The following is a 21429-nucleotide window of genomic DNA, read 5'->3' as shown; positions in this document are numbered from 1 at the left end:
GGTTAAATTGATCCTTGTTTCAGCTGAACTTGGAATTTTGTGTTGTATAAAGTCTAATCTGAGATTAATTTGTCTCAAACTAAAGTCAACTTTGACTGAAGAAATTTCTCCGATTAAGTTAGATGATCCAAGTTCAGTTATTTCTTTTCTGTTTGAAATATACGAGTGACAGATTGTGCAAATAAAATATCCATTATTATTAATATTAATAGATATGTTAGGTAAATTTACATATATTTCTTTCAATTTCTTGCCTTAATACACAAACAATCTTATATTTTATAAGACTCTATCTGTTCAGCAGTATCAAATAACATAACCTATAGGCCTAATTATATTATGTTTATAACAACCATTAATCATTAATGGATATGATAGGTACATTCATAAATGTTCAATTAACTGTATTACTAAATGAAAATTGTCGTTTTATAAAGCTTTATTATGTTTAGCAGTAACAAACATCATAACATGATAACAACTTGGAGAACAGTCAACCTTCTTCTTATTGTCCGCCATTATTTACATTGCAAAAAAAAAAACAGTGTCTCCAACAGAGTGTAATACGGAAAGTCGCGAAAAAGTAGTTGTAAAGTCGCTAGATTTCTCATCAACAAAGAAAGATTAAATTTTGTCACTATGAGGTGCTAAAAAGGTCGCTAAATCCCTATTTAAGCAATATAAAAGTTAAAAGAAATTGTTGTTGAAAAAGAGTTAAAATCGCTAGATTGGCAACACTGAACAAACCTGTATAACATGGTCCGCGCATCACGTATTTCACCTGTTTAAGCGATGTTGCCAAATCCTTTTCACGTGAACTTAGATTGCATTTGAACCAAGGTAATTTGATCGCAGAAAAGTTTTATACAATAGAAGAAGTGTCTGAACTCGGTTTACTTTTCGATCTTCGATCAAAGTTGATCTTTAGTCAGGGAGTTTTATACAATTGGGCCTTAAGAGAGTAATGAAATTGATGAAAGGCCTCAAAGACCCCCGCCATGCATCCTAGGGTTAATAACATGTGATTTATACATCATACGTGCCATAATGGCAGTAAAACAAAAATCTTTCTGCAATTTCTCCACTAATGAAGACGAGATCTTAATTGATTAAACACAAATCCCTGTTCACATGAGCCAAAAAGAAGAACCAACGTAAACAATAACAAATCTATATTTTGCAACAACCAGAACTGTTAATACAATTGAGTAAAGTGATTCATAATTGAAGGACACACACGATGCGGCAGATTTAGCTACTGAAGCAAAAGTTTGAGTGTGAAATAGTGAGTGAAGTGGAATTCCGAGTAAAGGAGAGAAGTGCAGCAACTTCTTTTTCACATTTTTTTTTTTATTTGTAACATTATTTCCTAAATAAATGCTCCTAAATGGAAAAAATAACTTTGTAAAAAGTAAAAATAAAGCCTTTATGTCACTGGTTTTTACCTTAAAGTTATGCTTATCTTTCAGCTGGGCTTATTGGTTTGTGAATAAATTTTGTGGGTAATTTTACAATATCATTTTCAATTGAACTTAAAACAAAATGAAATTGTTCGGGAGAAAGTCTGAAATATTCCTTAAAATTGGTGGGTTCATTTTCAAGATGTCTTAATATCAATGAATTAAAAGACCCTCTGTATATCTATTTCTAAACATGACATTAACTACTTTAAAGATCCGTACTTGTTTTTCAAGGCAAAACTTATATTATAACGTTATCATTATTGTCAACCACACATATATTATCAGCTGATCAGACATGGTCAACTATATAAAACAATTTACTATCCACCTACGAAGTTCGCCGGTAAAGAAACCACTCTCTGACGATGACCGCTGGCGATTTCAATCGTCGGCAATGTTCGTTCGGCGAAGATCGTCGTAGCCAAACCGCAGCTTTAAGGTTTTCGTAGCTATGTGCTTCAGTTCCCTATTCCGCCGCTAGGAGCGTTGTAGCTACTTCGCTACAGGAAAAGGCACAGCGTGTGCTTCAGCTGATCCTCCACTGAGCGTTGCTGTCTGCGTTTTCCAGGCTGTCACCGTTCGAGAGGCGAAGCCCGCAAGATGACACCGAGTTCACTCTGCTCAACAGCCTCTGGTTCGCTGTGGGGTCGCTCAGACCCCTGGGGTGCGGTGTAATGCCCAGGTGAGACTGACGGACGCAAGCTACTAGCAAATGTGAGGCGAAGTTGATCGAGGAAGATGCGAATTATTATTATTATTATTATTATTATTATTATTATCATCATCATAATCATTATTACTATTATTATTATCATCATTATTACTATTATTATTATTATTATTATTATCATCATTATTATTACTACTATTATTATTGTTATTATCATCATCATCATTACTATTATTATTATCATCATTATTATTACTACTATTATTATTGTTATTATCATCATCATCATTACTATTATTATTATCATCATTATTATTACTATTATTATTATTATCATCATCATTATTACTATTATTATTATTATTATCATCATCATTATTACTACTATTATTATTGTTATTATCATCATCATTATCATCATCATTACTATTATTATTACTATTATTATTATCATCATTATTATTACTACTATTATTATTGTTATTATCATCATCATCATTACTATTATTATTATCATCATTATTATTACTATTATTATTATTATCATCATCATTATTACTATTATTATTATTATCATCATCATTATTACTACTATTATTATTGTTATTATCATCATCATTATCATCATCATTACTATTATTATTACTATTATTATTATCATCATTATTATTACTACTATTATTATTGTTATTATCATCATCATTACTATTATTATTATCATCATTATTATTACTATTATTATTATTATTATTATTATTATCATCATCATTATTACTATTATTATTATTATCATCATCATTATTACTACTATTATTATTGTTATTATCATCATCATCATCATTACTATTATTATTACTATTATTATTATCATCATTATTATTACTATTATTATTATCATCATCATTATTATTACTACTATTATTATTGTTATTATCATCATCATTACTATTATTATTACTATTATTATTATTATCATTATTACTATTATTATCATCATTATCATCACTATTACTATTATCATCATCATTATTACTATTATTATTATCATCATTATTATTACTATTATTGTTATTATCATCATTATTACTATTATTATCATCATTATCAACATTATTACTATTATTATTATCATCATCATTATTACTATTATTATTATCATTATTACTATTATTATTATTATTATTATCATCATCATCATTATTACTATTATTATTATCATCATAATTATTACTGTTATTATTATTATCATCAACATTATTATTATTATTATTATTATTATTATTATTATTATCATCATTATTATTACTATTATTATTATTATTAAATAAATATTAATAATAAATAAATATTATTATTAAATAAATAAATAAATTATTATTATTATTATTATTATATTGATTGTATTTCATCTCACTGCCATTTCTATCATTCATTCACATCATCATTTGTTGTTTTGTTTTGTTTGTATCGTGCTAAACTGTAATTGGCCTTGTGGTGTTGTTTTGCACATTAATAATATTATAAATAAATAAAACAAATAAATCATCATTATTATTATTATTATTACTATTATTATCAGTACTATTATTATTATTATTATGAATTATTACTACATTATTATTATCATCATTTCATCATTATTATTATTAAGCATTTTCATTATGATATAATTATTATTTTTATTACGCTTTTATTTATTTTTCCTGTTATTATTACTAATTAACATTATTATCGTCATTATCTATTTAATTATTATTATTACAATTCATTATTATCATCTTCATTACCATTATCATACTTATTTTTGTTATCAATATTATTATCATTATTATTTGTATCATAATTATTATCACCATTATTATTGGTATTATTTATTATTTCCTTTATCATTATTACTTTTATTATTAGCATTTTATTATAATTTTATTAATCATTGTTACTGTTATTATTATCATTATCATTACCATCATTACCGCTTTTTGTAGGTTCGTTCCAGGAAGCAATTCAGAACGCATTGCGAAGTAATACCGAAATTCTTTGGACACAAGCGCCAGTTGTGTACGATGTCAGAACTAGTTCGGGATTTTATGTAGTTGGAAAGTTTCTTGAACTCTTCTTTCACGGTCTTCGAAGTTTCTTGTCATATTAAAATTATATTTATCTTCCGAACTTAGTTCTTCGTAAAATATCGCTACTACTTTCCAAATCACTCGTGATGGACTATTTTTTTTTTTTATTTTAACCTGCCTAGTCTCGAAGCATTTTAACCATAATTTCATATTAAACCATGTGCGCATGCGTCAACAGTTCATAATCCCTCCTTTCTGCTCTTAATCGAGAACCAATTTCATTCTGAACAAGATCTGAAGCACGTGGAACAGGAACTGGGAGTTCGGTATCGTTCAGAATCAGTTCTGGTCTTGTCTTCAACACAGATTGAGCTACTGCGCATGAGCAGGCAGTTCAGAATCGATTCTAAACCGTGCTGGAACAAACCTATTGTTGTCATTATCTTCGTTATTACCAGGGAAAGGATTTATATGTAAATACATATTTACTTATAAAGCTAATATAATTTATATTTTGCATTATCTTTATGTTTCACAATGTGTAGGGTTGAAAAATCCTACTTTTATTTTCCATATTTTTCCATATTTTAGAGTTTAGTACATATTTTCGTTAATTTCCATATATTTTCCATATTTCATATAAAACAGTCCATATTATATTAGGTTTAACAATAAAACAAAACAAAATTCCATTAACTTTTAAAAATACATTTCAACAATAGAGATTTAAACACATGTTCAGTAATCCCTTTAACATCAGAGTTATTTGAAAATTAGCAGTCCTATCAACAATGGGAAAGTAAGTTACAAAACTGTATTAATTTAATTTAAAATTTTTAACAGACTTCAGTTGTGCAGCTCAACAGTTAAATGCCAGTCAGAGTACACATAGGTTCAGTTTTGTAAATCATACTATAAAGACGGTAAATATGCCAAAAGTACGTCATTCAGTCAATTTAAAATCAAAACTAACAAGTTACATTTCAGAATTTAAAGAAGATGGTTTATCAACTGACAATAAATTATTATTTTGTAATTTGTGTCAGTGTGCAGTATCATCTACACAAAAGTTCCTGGTGCAACAACACATTACAACTAGTAAACATCAGGCCAACAAACAACTAAATTCCAAGCAGAGACAATTGTTTTTAACACAACCAACAACATCGAATGTAAGATCTGAGTTTAACATCGACCTGTGCCGTTCTCTCACCTCTGCTGATATTCCTCTCTACAAACTAAAGAATAAGGTCTTCAGGGAATTCCTTGAAAAATATACTCAACATACAATCCCGGATGAGTCAACACTTAGGAAGACGTATGCTCCATCCATCTACGATGAGACAATACAGAAGATAAGAGATGAAATTAAAGATAGTTCAATTTGGGTTTCCATTGATGAGACTCCCGACAAAGAAGGTAGACTTGTTGGTAATGTAGTTATCGGTTTGTTAAGTGAACAATATTCTGAACGAATTCTTTTACATTGTGATGTTCTAGAAAAGTGCAATAACAAAACTATAGTTAAACTGTTCAACGAAGCTATGGGTATCCTGTGGCCAAAGGGTATTATGTACGATAATGTGTTATTCTTTATTAGCGATGCTGCCCCTTATATGGTCAAAGCTGGACAAGCATTATCTGTTGTATATCCTAAATTGACTCATTTTACTTGTGTGGCGCATGCATTTCATCGTGTGGCAGAAGTGGTCAGAGACAATTTCCCTAAAGTAGATTTGTTGATTTCATCAGTGAAAAAAGTATTTCTCAAAGCTCCCAGTAGAGTTAACGTGTTGAAAGAAATGTACCCTGAAATTCCATTGCCACCAAAGCCAATTTTAACTAGATGGGGTACATGGCTAGAAGCAGTTGAATATTATGCCGAACATATAGACTCTATTAACAATGTTCTCCTTGCATTGGACTCTGAAGATGCAGTCTCAATTGATACTGCGAAAACAGTTACCTGTGACATAAGTGTGAAGAATGACTTAGCTCACATTCAGCATACATTTTCATGCATCATAAAAACGCTCAAAAGTCTCCAAAATAGGCACCTTTCACTATCTGAAAGTTTTGAAATTATAAATAGTACTGTGGAACAACTGAATCGTGGTAGAGGTAAAGTTGCAGATGCAGTAAGAGCTAAGGTGGACACTGTACTTTCAAAAAACCCTGGATATGAAGAACTACAAAAGGTTGTTGCTGTGATGAGTGGTGAATCAACAGTGAAGATTAACTTGGACTTATCCCCAGCAGACATTGTGAAATTGAATTATGTACCAGTTACTTCTTGTGACGTCGAACGCTCTTTTAGTCAGTATAAATCTATCCTCAGAGACAATAGAAGAAGATTCACTTTTCAGCACTTGAAAGAAATGTTTGTAACCTATTGTTATGGTAACAGACAATAAAAATTGTGTTTTGTTGAAACTACATTGGAAGATAAGGTACGTCCATTATATTTTTTGTTTAGTTTGATTAAAATGTACCAATATTTAACGTACATAGTCATTTTTTTATAATTTTAAGTCCATATTTAATTCCATATTTTGGTAAAAATCCATATTTAATTCCATATTTTGGTAAAAATAACTACATATATATTTACATATTTCATATATTTTTAGTCCATATAAATCCGTTCCCTGGTTATTACTGTTAATATTAAACATATTATTTATTATTATTATGACAAAGCCTACTACTATTTGCTTAAAATGTTTACGAATGATTAGGTCTGTAATTGAGACTCGTTCAGACATGGCTTCTTGCAAATAGTTATGTTATTCTATCACAAAATATTTTAATATCCGGTAATTTCATCACTATGTAATTATATTATTGTAGATTTAATTTGTTCTCAGTAAAAAAAAAATCTTTCTTTGTTCTTAACTTCTATAATAAATTGTCTAGTTTTTATTACTCAGGTAATCTTTTAGTACTTTGACTTTTATTGTAATAGTAAATTAATATTAATTGTAATTATATTCTTAATATTGTAGTTACAATCCCCTGGTAGAGCAAAAGAGAAGGCCTGATGGCCTTACCTATACCAGGTAAAATAAATATATACTACAGGGTAGGCAAAATAAAACTGGTCCGGAAAATCTGTAATATTTACATTTTTATATGTTTATAGTTATAAGACTGTTTTAAGACTCACCTTTGTTAATGAACATCACAGAAAATGCATCGAAATCACGGTTTCCTGCATTGTCAGGGTCATTTCCGCGTCAGTCTTATACATATCAATTCATATATATTTTCCGCGGGCCAGTTTTATTTTGCCCACCCTGTATAATATTACTATTAGGTCGATCATTCGTGGAAGAATATAGCGAGTGCATAGCTTCAGTTTAAAAGAGTCACCGACGTTAACTTTTGGGTGGGACGAAAATTAATTAGATCGCAGATATAAAAAAACGTTATCCTTCAAGTTAATCGTCATACTTCAGTTGTCTGGACTCTGGAACTGATAGTCTACACGTATGTCTTACAAAAAATGTCGCAGTTTTGGAGGCAGTGCGCATGATCAGAGGACCTGGTTCACAAGAGAAGGACTAGTTCAGGTAATAAAATTAATTTTGTTTCGTTGTATGTCTGATCATGCGCACTACCTCCTTTCTGGGACTTATAAAGTATCTGTATGACAAAACTTTTTCCTAAGGCTGTACATCAGCCGCCATCGCTGTGAGTTACATATTGGTCACAGAAGGCGATTTCTCGGAGCTGTGATTTTGGAACTGTAGTGACAGACGGAGCCAGTGACAAAATCACAGGTCTTCAAATCACACCCCACAACTACTATAATCTTTTGGCTGTAAGAAAAATCCTAATGTAAACAATAGCACGTGACTGAAGTGAGGCTTCATTGGCCGCTGTTTGGCGCCATAGATTCTCAGTACGTGTTCCCGCCTACTGTTGTACATTCTGTTTCATGTTGAACATTTCCCGTTACTCGTCAAGTAGGCCTAACCTCACTACTATGCATTCGTTTGCTTACGAAACATTTACTTTATAATTACTGTAATTAAAACTCACATAAGTTATTTCATGCTCGACCATGCCAAAATGTAGTAATTATACACCTGGTAGCAGTCCTTTAATGCATGTCATTAAAGTACACGTACTCATTAAAGGTCAGGTCTTTCAGCCAATGACGACTCAGGTTACAACTGTTCAGCCAATGACAGGTCAGCTTTCTACCGTTATAAAACCGCAAGTATCGATTATTCTCGGATATGCAATCGAAAGAGAATTACCGAAAAGTCACGGAGGCTGGAAATCCAATACTGTCGCAGAAGGTTATGTTCTGTTACTATAATAATTAGCGTTAATTGTAAATAATATTCAAATAAATTCAATTTGTCATCTCGTTTTTCAATGTCTAATTTTATTTCAATGTTATCTCTGTAGGTTCTTATGGCCTAGCAAGGTCAATGTGGACATCTGTTCCTCGGAAAAAATCAATACTTTCGCGTCTGCGCACATCTCACAACATACGGGACATTGCTCCAGGTCAGATACAAAAAAATTAATAATATCAAGTTAGAAATATGGTCGAGCATAAAAAGTCGTATGAAACTCGCCTATAATGGTAATTAAGAAGCTCGTATGAAAATTATGAAACTCGCTTGCGCTCGTTTCATAAATATCCATACTCACTCCTTAATTACCTTCATTATAGGCTCGTTGCATAATGTACTAATATACATTTAAGACTATTTGTTTTTCTCCGCTTTTGAGAGAGTTTCCACTTTTGTGTTTAATAACCACAGACACCGAGGATGCAGAAATCATACTTCAGTACCACGTGCTTACGTGAACAACTACGAGCTCAAGTGACGCCAGCTTGTTACAAGAACATATTACCTCGGTATTACTGTTGGTATTCATCCGCGTTCATAGTACATAACAAAATATAAAAGTAGCTTTTCTTTTACATATCGTTTTACATATGAGTGAAGTTATATGTTTCATTGTATTTAACAACTAGAATTCAATTTTTTATTCTCAAATAATACAAGATGATAGTTTCCAAATACGGAACTATATTTTCCTGCGTCATGTGAGTGTTTCGACTGGGAGCCAATCACGGGTATGACAGCCACGTGCTTGTGTTTACATTAGGATTTTTCTCACAGTGAAAACAGTATAGCATAGTAACGAATGGTCTGGACGCAGGGCCCTGAGCATGCGCGTGCTGGCGCTGGTGTGGTGGCACTTCGTGGCGCTGCTGGTGGCCTCGTACGTGGCGGGGTTGGTGGCACTGCTGTTGTCCTCCGCCTCCAAGGCCGTGGACCTGCCCTTCAGCAACGTGATGGAGCTGCACCAGAAGACCAGCATCAAGTACGGAGGAGTGCGTGGGGGTTCTACCGTCCAGTTCTTCAGGGTGAGTCCACGCACTTAATTGCTGTGACCAGATGTCCCGTGTTTAGACATTCCGTCCCAGTGACCCCACAGTTTTTGTTAGTCCCGCTTTTTGGAGGAAAAAAATCTTCCTGATCATTGTCCCAAAATGATGTTGAAATGTGTGGAGATATTAATACAAACGTTGTTGGCTATTCTAGCATTGCTGACAAAGTCATGCCCAATGGATTGTTATGAAGCAGACGAAGTCACCCATTGGAATAGAGAGGAGAAAAAAATCCATGCGAGATGGGTAGAAATGTTCCAGCATTTGCATTTTCAACAATAAAACTGATTCAGAAACATTGCTAAACTTGAAGAAACAAATGCTTCTGTAAAAAGGGTTTTTGCCAAAATTAACAAATGTTATGGATATAGTGCAATTATTATAATATTTCTCTAAGAAAAGTGCAACTCCCTATTTATTTTCTCTTGCTCTAATAGTTTTTCCATAAATGTGTAACGTATTTTACAGTAACGAAACTCTTAAAGCGCTTAATAGCTTATCCAAAAAATTTTAGTTATTATATCTAGTAACAGTAGGCCTATAACTTTGTAATAACGATACTTCTCCATATCCACATTTCAAATGCTTCTATTCGCTTCTCTTCACTTCGTCGTAATGTCCATGTTTCTGATCCATACAATGTCACACTCCATACAAAGCACTTCACTAGTCTCTTCCTTAGTTCTCTTTCCAGTGGTTCGCAGAAGATGCTCCTTTTTCTATTAAAAGCTTCCTTTACCATTGACTTCCTGGCAGCAGCTCATGTTACTGCTTATAGTACACGCCAAGTATTTGAAGCTGTCCACTTGCTCTACTGCCTCATTCAGAATTAGCAAGTTTATCATTTTTATTTTTCTTCCGATAACCATGGTCTTCGTCTTGTTTGTATTTATCTTCATCCCATACTGCTCACAGCTGTCATTTAGCTCCAGTAGCATATCCCTTAAGGCCCATTCACAATGAAAATTAAACATAAACATAACACAAGCATAAAACCTTGTGTCCATGTTATTTAATGAAAGCATTCACAATGAATTACATAAGCATAAACTTAATCTTAATCATAAGACGTTAACATGAAAGTTTGCAAACTCCAAACTTTCATGCTTATGTTTATGCGATTTGGAGACAGTACACAAGCGGAAAGCGTGTTTTCACTTTTTGTTTAACATCTCATGGGCTTTGCCTACAGGCAATATTTTGATCTATTGGCCTTGATGATAGCTATGCGCGCAACATGGAATCATATGACGAAAAGTTGATTATTTTACATCTCCGTTCCTTTTATTTCAAGTATTGAAAGCCATATACTGATGCCATTGTAGTTATTAGAAACATAAATTGAATAGCTACATCGTCAGTCATTGTGCTATTCTCCATTTTTATGTAATAGATTCTGTAGTTTTGTTGATTCGGTATGTTTGTTTCCACACACGTGTTATGTTTACGTTAAGTTTAATTTTCATTGTGAATGGGCCTTGGCTACTTAAGTTTGTGGCATATGTTTATGTGCTTATGTTAATGTTTACGTTAAGTTTAATTTTCATTGTGAATGGGCCTTGGCTACTTAAGTTTGTGGCATATGTTTATGTGCTTATGTTAATGTTTACGTTAAGTTTAATTTTCATTGTGAATGGGCCTTGGCTACTTAAGTTTGTGGCATATGTTTATGTGCTTATGTTAATGTTTACGTTATGTTTAATTTTCATTGTGAATGAGCCTTTAGTATCATCTCCTCTTCTGCTAACAACGCTATGTCATCAGCAAATCTTATACATTTTATTCTTCTTCCTCCTGCTATCACCCCTCCCATGTTCTGAAAACAGTTCTTCACTAAATCCTCCAAGTAGATGTTGAACAGGGTAGGTGATAAAGGGCATCTTTGTCGTACTCCTCTCCCTATTTCACTTCCTTCAAGCATTTCTTCTCCTATCCTGACTTTGACTGGTTGTTTCATATAACGATTACTGATCAGCTTTCTCTCTTTCCACTTCACACCAATTTTCTTTAGGATCCCCATCAGTTTATTCTAATCCACTCTGTCAAAAGTCTTTTCCAGGTTCACAAATATTATATGCACCTCCTTATTCTTCTCTAGGTACTTTTCGCCGATTGTCCGTAGCAGCCCAATTGCATCTCTCGTACTTTTTCCCTTCCTGAAGCAAAACTGCTCTTCTTCGAACTGTACTTCCATCTTGAAATATGATGTAGCCTAACAACAATTTGTAAACATGAATTTCTTTTAATTCTTTCGTGATAGTTTAGAAATCAATGCCACATCGTTTATAAAGCATTTTTTTATTTTGTTAATTTAGACAACACTACTTAAAACGTTTAGGTGAGGGGTTTGGACTTTTTCCATTGCTGGTTGTCACAATCAAAAATTAAGACACAACGTTTCGAAGGGTGGTTCTCCCTTCGTCTTCAGGTGGAAGGAAGGAGAGAAGAGAAAAAACCTATTGTTGAGATCGTTACGTACAGCTATTCTGTATGAGTATTCTGTATCAGTCATACAGAATAGCTGTACGTAACGATCCCAACAATAGGTTTTTTTCTCTTCTCTCCTTCCTTCCTTCCTTCCACCTGAAGACGAAGGGAGAACCACCCTTCGAAACGTTGTGTCTTAATTTTTTATTGTGACAACCAGCAATGGAAAAAGTCCAAACCCCTCACCTAAACATTAACAATCCACCATTGCTTTCCAACCCCTCATTTAAATCACCACTACTTAAAACGCTTTTGTTTTACTGCAGTTCTATATTATCGTTAGCCTACAACAATACAAATTTAGGCTGTGTTCAAATACCAACATATTACAGTAGAAAATACATATTGAACGTGTTGATGTAAAAAGTTATCACAAAATGTGTTTTTGTTTGCGTACACTGTAAGTTATTTGGTTACCGGTTACAGTACAAAAACCTTCATATTAAGTCTGGACGATAGACAACCCCCACAAGCCTGGACCTCCGCGTAACTAGCCAGGCGTTCGTAGGGAAGGCAAATCGTCTGGAAGTATAACGAACATAAAAGCGTGGCATTTTTCATGTCTAAAAGGTGAATTGAAAGATTGAGAAATTCCTTACATAATGTGGTTCAGTATTAGGTTATATGAAGGGTTCAGAATCATAGTGGGCCAAGCGCCATTTACTATAACCGTAGAAAACAAGGGTTAAAATGAAATTATTACCATAATTCAATGGAAACATATTACATTTTGAATCTTGCGAACACTACTTTTAACACTTGAATATAATTAATTGATTAACTAGCGGACTTACTCGTGTTAATTATTTAAGATTTGTGCGGCTTACAGCTGTTTCAGTGCTTCACGCACCATCCTCAGAGCCTACTAGATCACGGCGTCATCTCGAACTTCTCCGCCTGTTATGTGGGTGTGTTTGATTGTTGAAAGGTGTTGAAGAGTGGAGTCAAATAGTGTGTGTGTACTGAAATTGATCTGTGTGTTGAGAATTTGATCGGGGTGTGTTTTAGTGTGTTTGTATATTTCATATTGTTCTAGTGTGTTGAGTTTTTGGTTCTTGGGTTGCATGTGTAGGATTTCCATGTCTGTATTTATGTTATTGTATGTGTGGTTGGCATTGGTAGGCGTATGTAGATGTATTGTGTCCTCTGGTTATTGCTTTAATGTGTTCTTTGTATCGAGTTTGGAATGATCTGCCTGTCTGTCCAATGTAGAACTTGTCGTAACTATTACATGTGAGTTTGTATAGGCCTGTGTGGTCGTATTTATTTGTTTGTGTGTTGAGATGTCTTTGTAGTGTGTTTTCTGTTCTGTATGCTATGTTGTATTTCTGTTTTCTGAATGAAGATGCGATCTTATGTGTGCTTTTGTTTTCGTATGTTAGTGTGATGTATTTCTTGTGTTCTTGTGTTTGTGTTGTGTTTTGTGTTTGTTAAGTTTTTGTTTTGTCTTTCTTATGATGTCGTCTATTATGTTTGGATTGTATCCGTTTTCTTGTGCTATGCATTTGATTGTGTTCACTTCTTCATTGTAGTGTTGTTGGCTCATATAGCAAGTAATATAAAGTATACACATTAAAACTAATGTCAATCTTCATTAAACTATGGTATGCATTTATCTTGAACCCTTGCTTTCTCCGTTTTTAATAAATGGCGCTTGGCCCACTATGGCTCTGAATCCTTCATATATCTAATTACTCTAAAAATGTTTCCACATATACTCCTATTAAGCACATATGGAAATCTCTTCTCCATCCCACATCGCCCACTCAAGAAATCATCAGTGATGGCCAGGAATTGTTGAAGTAACACTGACCTGTCACTATACCTGTCACCATATTTGTACCGCTTTAATAGTATCAGAGAGAAATGAGTGAAGCCACTGTCTGGCCAAAGCATCAACTCCCACTCACAGGACTCGCAGGACTACGCGTACCAGCAGATGTTCACGGCCATGACGACGCAACGCGGCGTGCTCACAGCCTCCATAGCCGAGGGCGTGGACCGAGTGCGCGCCGAGCGGGGGGGCTACGCCTTCCTCACGGACTCGCTGTCCATCGAGTACGCCGTCATGTGCGAGCCGGACCTGGTGCAGGTGGGCGGCCTGCTGGACTACAAGGGCTATGGCATCGCCCTGCCCCTGGGTGAGTGAGAACTATCTGATGGTGGCCAATAGCAGGCCGAAACATGTTAACATAAAATTTAACACGTGAAAGACATACAATACGTTTTCCAAAGTGCTATAATGTTAAAAGTTGTGTAATCAAGATGTACATATAATTCGTGAAAAGTAAAACAGTAGGTTTTGGACATGAACCACTCCTGTACTGCTGCAGGGTCACGGTACCGCAAGGAGCTGGACGGAGGGCTGCTGCGCCTCAAGGCCACGGGTGAGCTGCTCACCATGAAGACGCGGTGGTGGCTGGACGCGTGCGGAGTGAGTATCCATGCGCGGACCAAACTAGTGCGAGTGGGTTTACTTGTTAATCAGAGCCTGTATTAACACAGCAACAACGAGACAGAGGTTTATAAATGCGAACTCGTGACGTTTGGGTTCAAAAGCTCTTCGACTCCATTTCCACCTTCTCCAGTTACGGAGGTGACGACAATGCAAATGTGTGACACGCACTTGGAGAAAGTTCTGATGTGGTGGCAGAGTTCAAGTTTTCCAACTGAGGCCCACAAAGGGAAGGGACAGGTCGAAATGTTCCTGGAAAGTCGTATAAGGGCTAATCCAAAATGACATAGAAAGCGCTACACTTTGTGATGAGAGGCTAAGGGCGGAATTCATAGTCGTCACTTATAAATGAGTGAACCCTTAAGTGGTTATTTATACTCATTTCTAATTCATAGTTGTCCCTCATTCACATAATGAGTGATTACTTAAGTGAGCTGATCTGTACCCTTAAGTGACCACTCATTTTCAAAATGGATACTGAGAATGATTTTGAGGATTTTGTGGAGTTTGTTGAACGAAATGAGGAAAATATACGTGTCCCAAAAAGGTATATTAGAGACATGGAGAATCCTCTGGAAATGTATAGTGAACTGAAATTTAAGAAGCGATATCATTTTCAGATCAATTCGAAGTTCTTGCTCTAGCCAAATTGATCGTTATTAATTAATTAATTAATTAATTAATTAATTAGTTTGTTTGTTTATTTGTTTGTTTATTTGTTTATTTATTCATTTATTCATTCATTCATTCCTTCATTCATTCATTCATTCATTCATTCATTCATCCATCCATCCATCCATCCATCCATCCATCCATCCATCCATCCATCCATCCATCCATCCATCCATCCATCCATCCATCTATCTATTTATTTATTTATTTATTTATTTATTTATTTATTTATGTCTATAACAGGGCAAAGCCCCAATTACAATAGACAGTACAGATATTTGTTTGAAAAACATAGAATTGCATATAACATGAAAAAAGAGATAAAGCAGATACAAGTGTAATTACAAATTAAAAATTAAAAAAAAACAAGTAGATACTACTTAAATAAAAGACACAGATCTAGATATAAATGAAAAATACTAAATAAAAATAAATGAAAAGGGGTTAAGTATAGATATCATAGCCAAAAATGTAAAATGTAGCTATAATTGGCAAATTATAGAGTAAATATAACACTATGTTAATAAATTCAATATAAAGTATTATATAGTAGGACTAATAGGCTTAATTAATTTATTTAAGAAATTCACTACTACAAAACACGTGTTCCAATTAGTAGGAAATCTGATTATAACTATAACTAACGTGCAACTAGAATTTAACATATCATGAAACTATTGCTGTATACAACTTATTCAGTACAATAATATTGATAACTCGTTGTTATAGCAACTCCACATGTAGAGCTGCTTTCGATTAGTTCAGTGAGAGTCAGCTTTTGTTATGACGTCATGTCCGGCAGCTGTAAGCGAGCACTCATTACGTGAAAATAAGTGTTGTCTATGAATTCGGAATTGGCTTAAGGGTTCCCTTATTATAAGCAAACACTTATTACTTAAGGGTTCACTCATTTTTTAAGTGACGACTATGAATTCCGCCCTAAGAATTTTTAGTAGGTTATTTCACGACGCTTTATCAACAGCTCAGGTTATTTAGCGTCTGAATGAAATGAAGGTGATAATGCCAGTGAAATGAGTCCGGGGTCCAGCACCGAAAGTTACCCAGCATTCGCTCGTAATAGGTTCAGGGAAAACCCCGGAAAAAACCTCAACCAGGTAACTTGCTCCGAATCCGGGCCACCTGGTTTCGCGGCCAGACGCGCTGACCGTTACTCCACAGGTGTGGACCCCACGACAACTATCATTACAAAAAACGATCAATAAAACTGAACGTTGATAACGGCTACTTTCAAATGTCGTAATACATTTGTTTATGAGAAATGTTGATCATTAATAATAATTTGTTAATTGATCTTGTCCACCGGCATTATCACCTTCATTTCATTCTAGATAACTTAAGCTGTTGATAAAGCGTCGTAAAATAACCTACTAAAATAAAAAAAAATAACTGATCTTAGGCAAAAATATAGTCCAATAAGTGTTAATTCCATATTAATTCCGTTTGGTAATGCTTAGGACCATCACTGTTCAATTACAATAGCTCACAAGATTTGAATTGAATTGAAAAATGTCAATCATAGACAAAGAAGTGGAGACACCTTTGCATTATGTGTGGGGATTCACCGATCTCAAATGCAGGAGGAAAGAAAGGGAGGGCGCATTGTTAGTTACATCACTAACATGTTCATTACGACAGCTGACTTAGTCTTTGATTTTGAAATAACAATTTTTGCCTTATATCCTGGTTCATCTTCAAAACAAACTAATTAATTTTTAATATGAGTAATTTCTCTTAGAATTGTTTGGACGGGCGAGACCCCCCTATTAATTTTATTGTAAGAGAGGCGACGTCTCTGACTTTGTAAATTGAGCGGACTGAAAGTCCCTTGACCCTCCGAAATCGGCGCCTATGGGTATGAGTTTAAGTATTCTTTAGGAAAACATTCCCCCCCCCTTCTCTCTCTCTCTCTTGTACGGAAGAGGGACCCGAAAGCTTACATTCAGCCTGAGACTTATTGTGCTTACCAATGACTGGGTAGCCGAACGGCAGGACTCTTGAACAAGTAGAGCACGCCACACTGTGAACTTAACCTAGCCTACGGTATGGATGATGATGATGATGATGATGATATGTGAATTAATTACGGCGAAATGAGTCCGAGGTCCAACGCCGAAAATTACCCAGCAATTCTGCTTCAATTGGTTGAGGGAAAACCCCGGAAAAACCCGCGACGACGTAATTTGTCCCAACCAGGATTTGAACCCAGGCCCGCTCGTTTCATAGCCAGACATTACTCCGCAGTGGTGAACAAGCATTCCCTCTGCTCCTGTTTTTCAGACCGTCCCGCCTGACATCAGGGCCGAAGGACTCCAGTGGGCTAACGTATGCTGCGCCTTCCTCATGTTGGCGGTCGTGTCAGTGGTGGCCCTCGCCATTGCCTATTGGGAGCGCATGCGCACATCGCTCGAGGTAATGTGACTACAGCCTATACAGGGTGATTCAACTAACTTTTTCAACTCTTTCTTCGAAATTATAAAGAATTAAACATTTTCTTTACAAGGGATGTAATACTATGAAATGTTACGTAATGGAGAATGCTACGATGTAAATTACAAGATCTGATGTCATTATTTGTAATAAAAATAATTCTGAACTGAGCATAATTACGAGTTATAAAAACCAATCACACAGCGCAATTATGAAAACTAACTTCGAGACACTGGTGCTACCAGCAGCAGAAGTTGTGTTCTAAATTGCGTTCTTAATATAAGTAATAGAAGAGGAAAGGAACTGGGCATCCTACTCCATTATCTACTGGCTTTATAGGAACATGGGTGACGTCACTTATGAGGTTCAAACCTGTCTTCGGACAATTGACTAACAGCAACAACAGGAAAAAACAATTTAACTATGACATGGTACTTTTTATGATTTTAAAGGGTACTAAAAACTGCACTCCAATGGATCATGCATTACCTATCATAGTAGAAGAAAACTACTTTGACATTACCAAAAACGTTGTTGTGTTCTACCAGTCAAGTAGGTCAAAAATGCCTTAACCAGTGTTTAACTGTTCGAAATACTCTAATTCCAAATCGCACATGTTCCAAAAGAGCCAAATTACTATGTATAACAGAAGACAGCGACACTTCGTAAGATTTATATTTCACATTCTTCTATCTCCAGAAGTAATGTGCAAACAGATTTTGAGTCGGGCTGTATTCCTAATCCGGTGAGAATTACAACTAGAGCACGGAACTTTTTTCAGAAATCGCTGTACACAGACTAGTAGTAAAATTATTATATTTCATGTACATCATTCCCTGATAAATTGACTCGTAGATACTGAATATGAACAAAATCCGTCCAATAGTTTAGTAGAAATCGCTGTACACAGACAGACTAGTACTAAAATTATTATATTTCATGTACATCATTCCCTGATAAATTGACTCGTAGACACTGAATATGAACAAAATCCGTCCAATAGTTTAGTAGAAATCGCTGTACACAGACAGACTAGTACTAAAATTATTATATTTCATGTACATCATTCCCTGATAAATTGACTCGTAGATACTGAATATGAACAAAATCCGTCCAATAGTTTAGTAGAAATCGCTGTACACAGACAGACTAGTACTAAAATTATTATATTTCATGTACATCATTCCCTCATAAATTGACTCGTAGATACTGAAAATGGACAAAATCCGTCCAATAGTTTAGTAGAAATCGCTGTACACAGACGGACTAGTACTAAAATTATTATATTTCATGTACATCATTCCCTGATAAATTGACTCGTAGATACTGAATATGAACAAAATCCGTCCAATAGTTTAGTAGAAATCGCTGTACACAGACAGACTAGTACTAAAATTATTATATTTCATGTACATCATTCCCTGATAAATTGACTCGTAGACACTGAATATGAACAAAATCCGTCCAATAGTTTAGTAGAAATCGCTGTACACAGACAGACTAGTACTAAAATTATTATATTTCATGTACATCATTCCCTGATAAATTGACTCGTAGATACTGAATATGAACAAAATCCGTCCAATAGTTTAGTAGAAATCGCTGTACACAGACAGACTAGTACTAAAATTATTATATTTCATGTACATCATTCCCTCATAAATTGACTCGTAGATACTGAAAATGGACAAAATCCGTCCAATAGTTTAGTAGAAATCGCTGTACACAGACGGACTAGTACTAAAATTATTATATTTCATGTACATCATTCCCTGATAAATTGACTCGTAGATACTGAATATGAACAAAATCCGTCCAATAGTTTAGTAGAAATGGCTGTACACAGACAGACTAGTACTAAAATTATTATATTTCATGTACATCATTCCCTGATAAATTGACTCGTAGACACTGAATATGAACAAAATCCGTCCAATAGTTTAGTAGAAATGGCTGTACACAGACAGAATAGTACTAAAATTATTATATTTCATGTACATCATTCCCTGATAAATTGACTCGTAGATACTGAATATGAACAAAATCCGTCCAATAGTTTAGTAGAAATCGCTGTACACAGACAGACTAGTACTAAAATTATTATATTTCATGTACATCATTCCCTGATAAATTGACTCGTAGATACTGAAAATGGACAAAATCCGTCCAATAGTTTAGTAGAAATCGCTGTACACAGACGGACTAGTACTAAAATTATTATATTTCATGTACATCATTCCCTGATAAATTGACTCGTAGATACTGAATATGAACAAAATCCGTCCAATAGTTTAGTAGAAATCGCTGTACACAGACAGACTAGTACTAAAATTATTATATTTCATGTACATCATTCCCTGATAAATTGACTCGTAGATACTGAATATGAACAAAATCCGTCCAATAGTTTAGTAGAAATCGCTGTACACAGACAGACTAGTACTAAAATTATTATATTTCATGTACATCATTCCCTGATAAATTGACTCGTAGATACTGAATATGAACAAAATCCGTCCAATAGTTTAGTAGAAATCGCTGTACACAGACAGACTAATACTAAAATTATTATATTTCATGTACATCATTCCCTGATAAATTGACTCGTAGATACTGAATATGAACAAAATCCGTCCAATAGTTTAGTAGAAATCGCTGTACACAGACAGAATAGTACTAAAATTATTATATTTCATGTACATCATTCCCTGATAAATTGACTCGTAGATACTGAATATGAACAAAATCCGTCCAATAGTTTAGTAGAAATCGCTGTACACAGACAGAATAGTACTAAAATTATTATATTTCATGTACATCATTCCCTGATAAATTGACTCGTAGATACTGAATATGAACAAAATCCGTCCAATAGTTTAGTAGAAATCGCTGTACACAGACAGACTAGTACTAAAATTATATTTCATGTACATCATTCCCTGATAAATTGACTCGTAGATACTGAATATGAACAAAATCCGTCCAATAGTTTAGTAGAAATCGCTGTACACAGACAGAATAGTACTAAAATTATTATATTTCATGTACATCATTCCCTGATAAATTCACTCGTAGATACTGAATATGAACAAAATCCGTCCAATAGTTTAGTAGAAATGGCTGTACACAGACAGACTAGTACTAAAATTATTATATTTCATGTACATCATTCCCTGATAAATTGACTCGTAGATACTGAATATGAACAAAATCCGTCCAATAGTTTAGTAGAAATCGCTGTACACAGACAGACTAGTACTAAAATTATTATATTTCATGTACATCATTCCCTGATAAATTGACTCGTAGATACTGAATATGAACAAAATCCGTCCAATAGTTTAGTAGAAATCACTGTACACAGACAGACTAGTACTAAAATTATTATATTTCATGTACATCATTCCCTGATAAATTGACTCGTAGATACTGAATATGAACAAAATCCGTCCAATAGTTTAGTAGAAATCGCTGTACACAGACAGACTAATACTAAAATTATTATATTTCATGTACATCATTCCCTGATAAATTGACTCGTAGATACTGAATATGAACAAAATCCGTCCAATAGTTTAGTAGAAATCGCTGTACACAGACAGAATAGTACTAAAATTATTATATTTCATGTACATCATTCCCTGATAAATTGACTCGTAGATACTGAATATGAACAAAATCCGTCCAATAGTTTAGTAGAAATCGCTGTACACAGACAGAATAGTACTAAAATTATTATATTTCAT

The 21429-nt window shown here is 34.2% G+C and overlaps 1 protein-coding gene across 3 annotated transcripts in view; it reads left to right on the top strand.

The window, feature by feature from the left end:
- LOC138698680 (glutamate receptor ionotropic, kainate 2-like) overlaps window positions 1-21429 on the top strand; it is an 85617-nt gene that overhangs the window by 61179 nt on the left and 3009 nt on the right. For all 3 annotated transcript variants that reach the window (XR_011331923.1, XM_069824849.1, XM_069824850.1), the window contains exons 12-16: window positions 2032-2145; window positions 9390-9597; window positions 14021-14249; window positions 14442-14542; window positions 17534-17665. Coding sequence is in view for 2 of the 3 variants with exons in the window: in XM_069824849.1 (XP_069680950.1) it covers window positions 2032-2145; window positions 9390-9597; window positions 14021-14249; window positions 14442-14542; window positions 17534-17665 (784 nt within the window). In the remaining variant the exon portion in view is untranslated. The remainder of the gene's footprint in view (window positions 1-2031; window positions 2146-9389; window positions 9598-14020; window positions 14250-14441; window positions 14543-17533; window positions 17666-21429) is intronic.

This window comes from Periplaneta americana, chromosome 4, assembly GCF_040183065.1.
Source record: "Periplaneta americana isolate PAMFEO1 chromosome 4, P.americana_PAMFEO1_priV1, whole genome shotgun sequence".
Taxonomy (NCBI): domain Eukaryota; kingdom Metazoa; phylum Arthropoda; class Insecta; order Blattodea; family Blattidae; genus Periplaneta; species Periplaneta americana.
The sequence above is the reverse complement of the archived record's forward strand: the minus strand, read 5'-3'. Positions and strand labels throughout refer to the sequence as shown.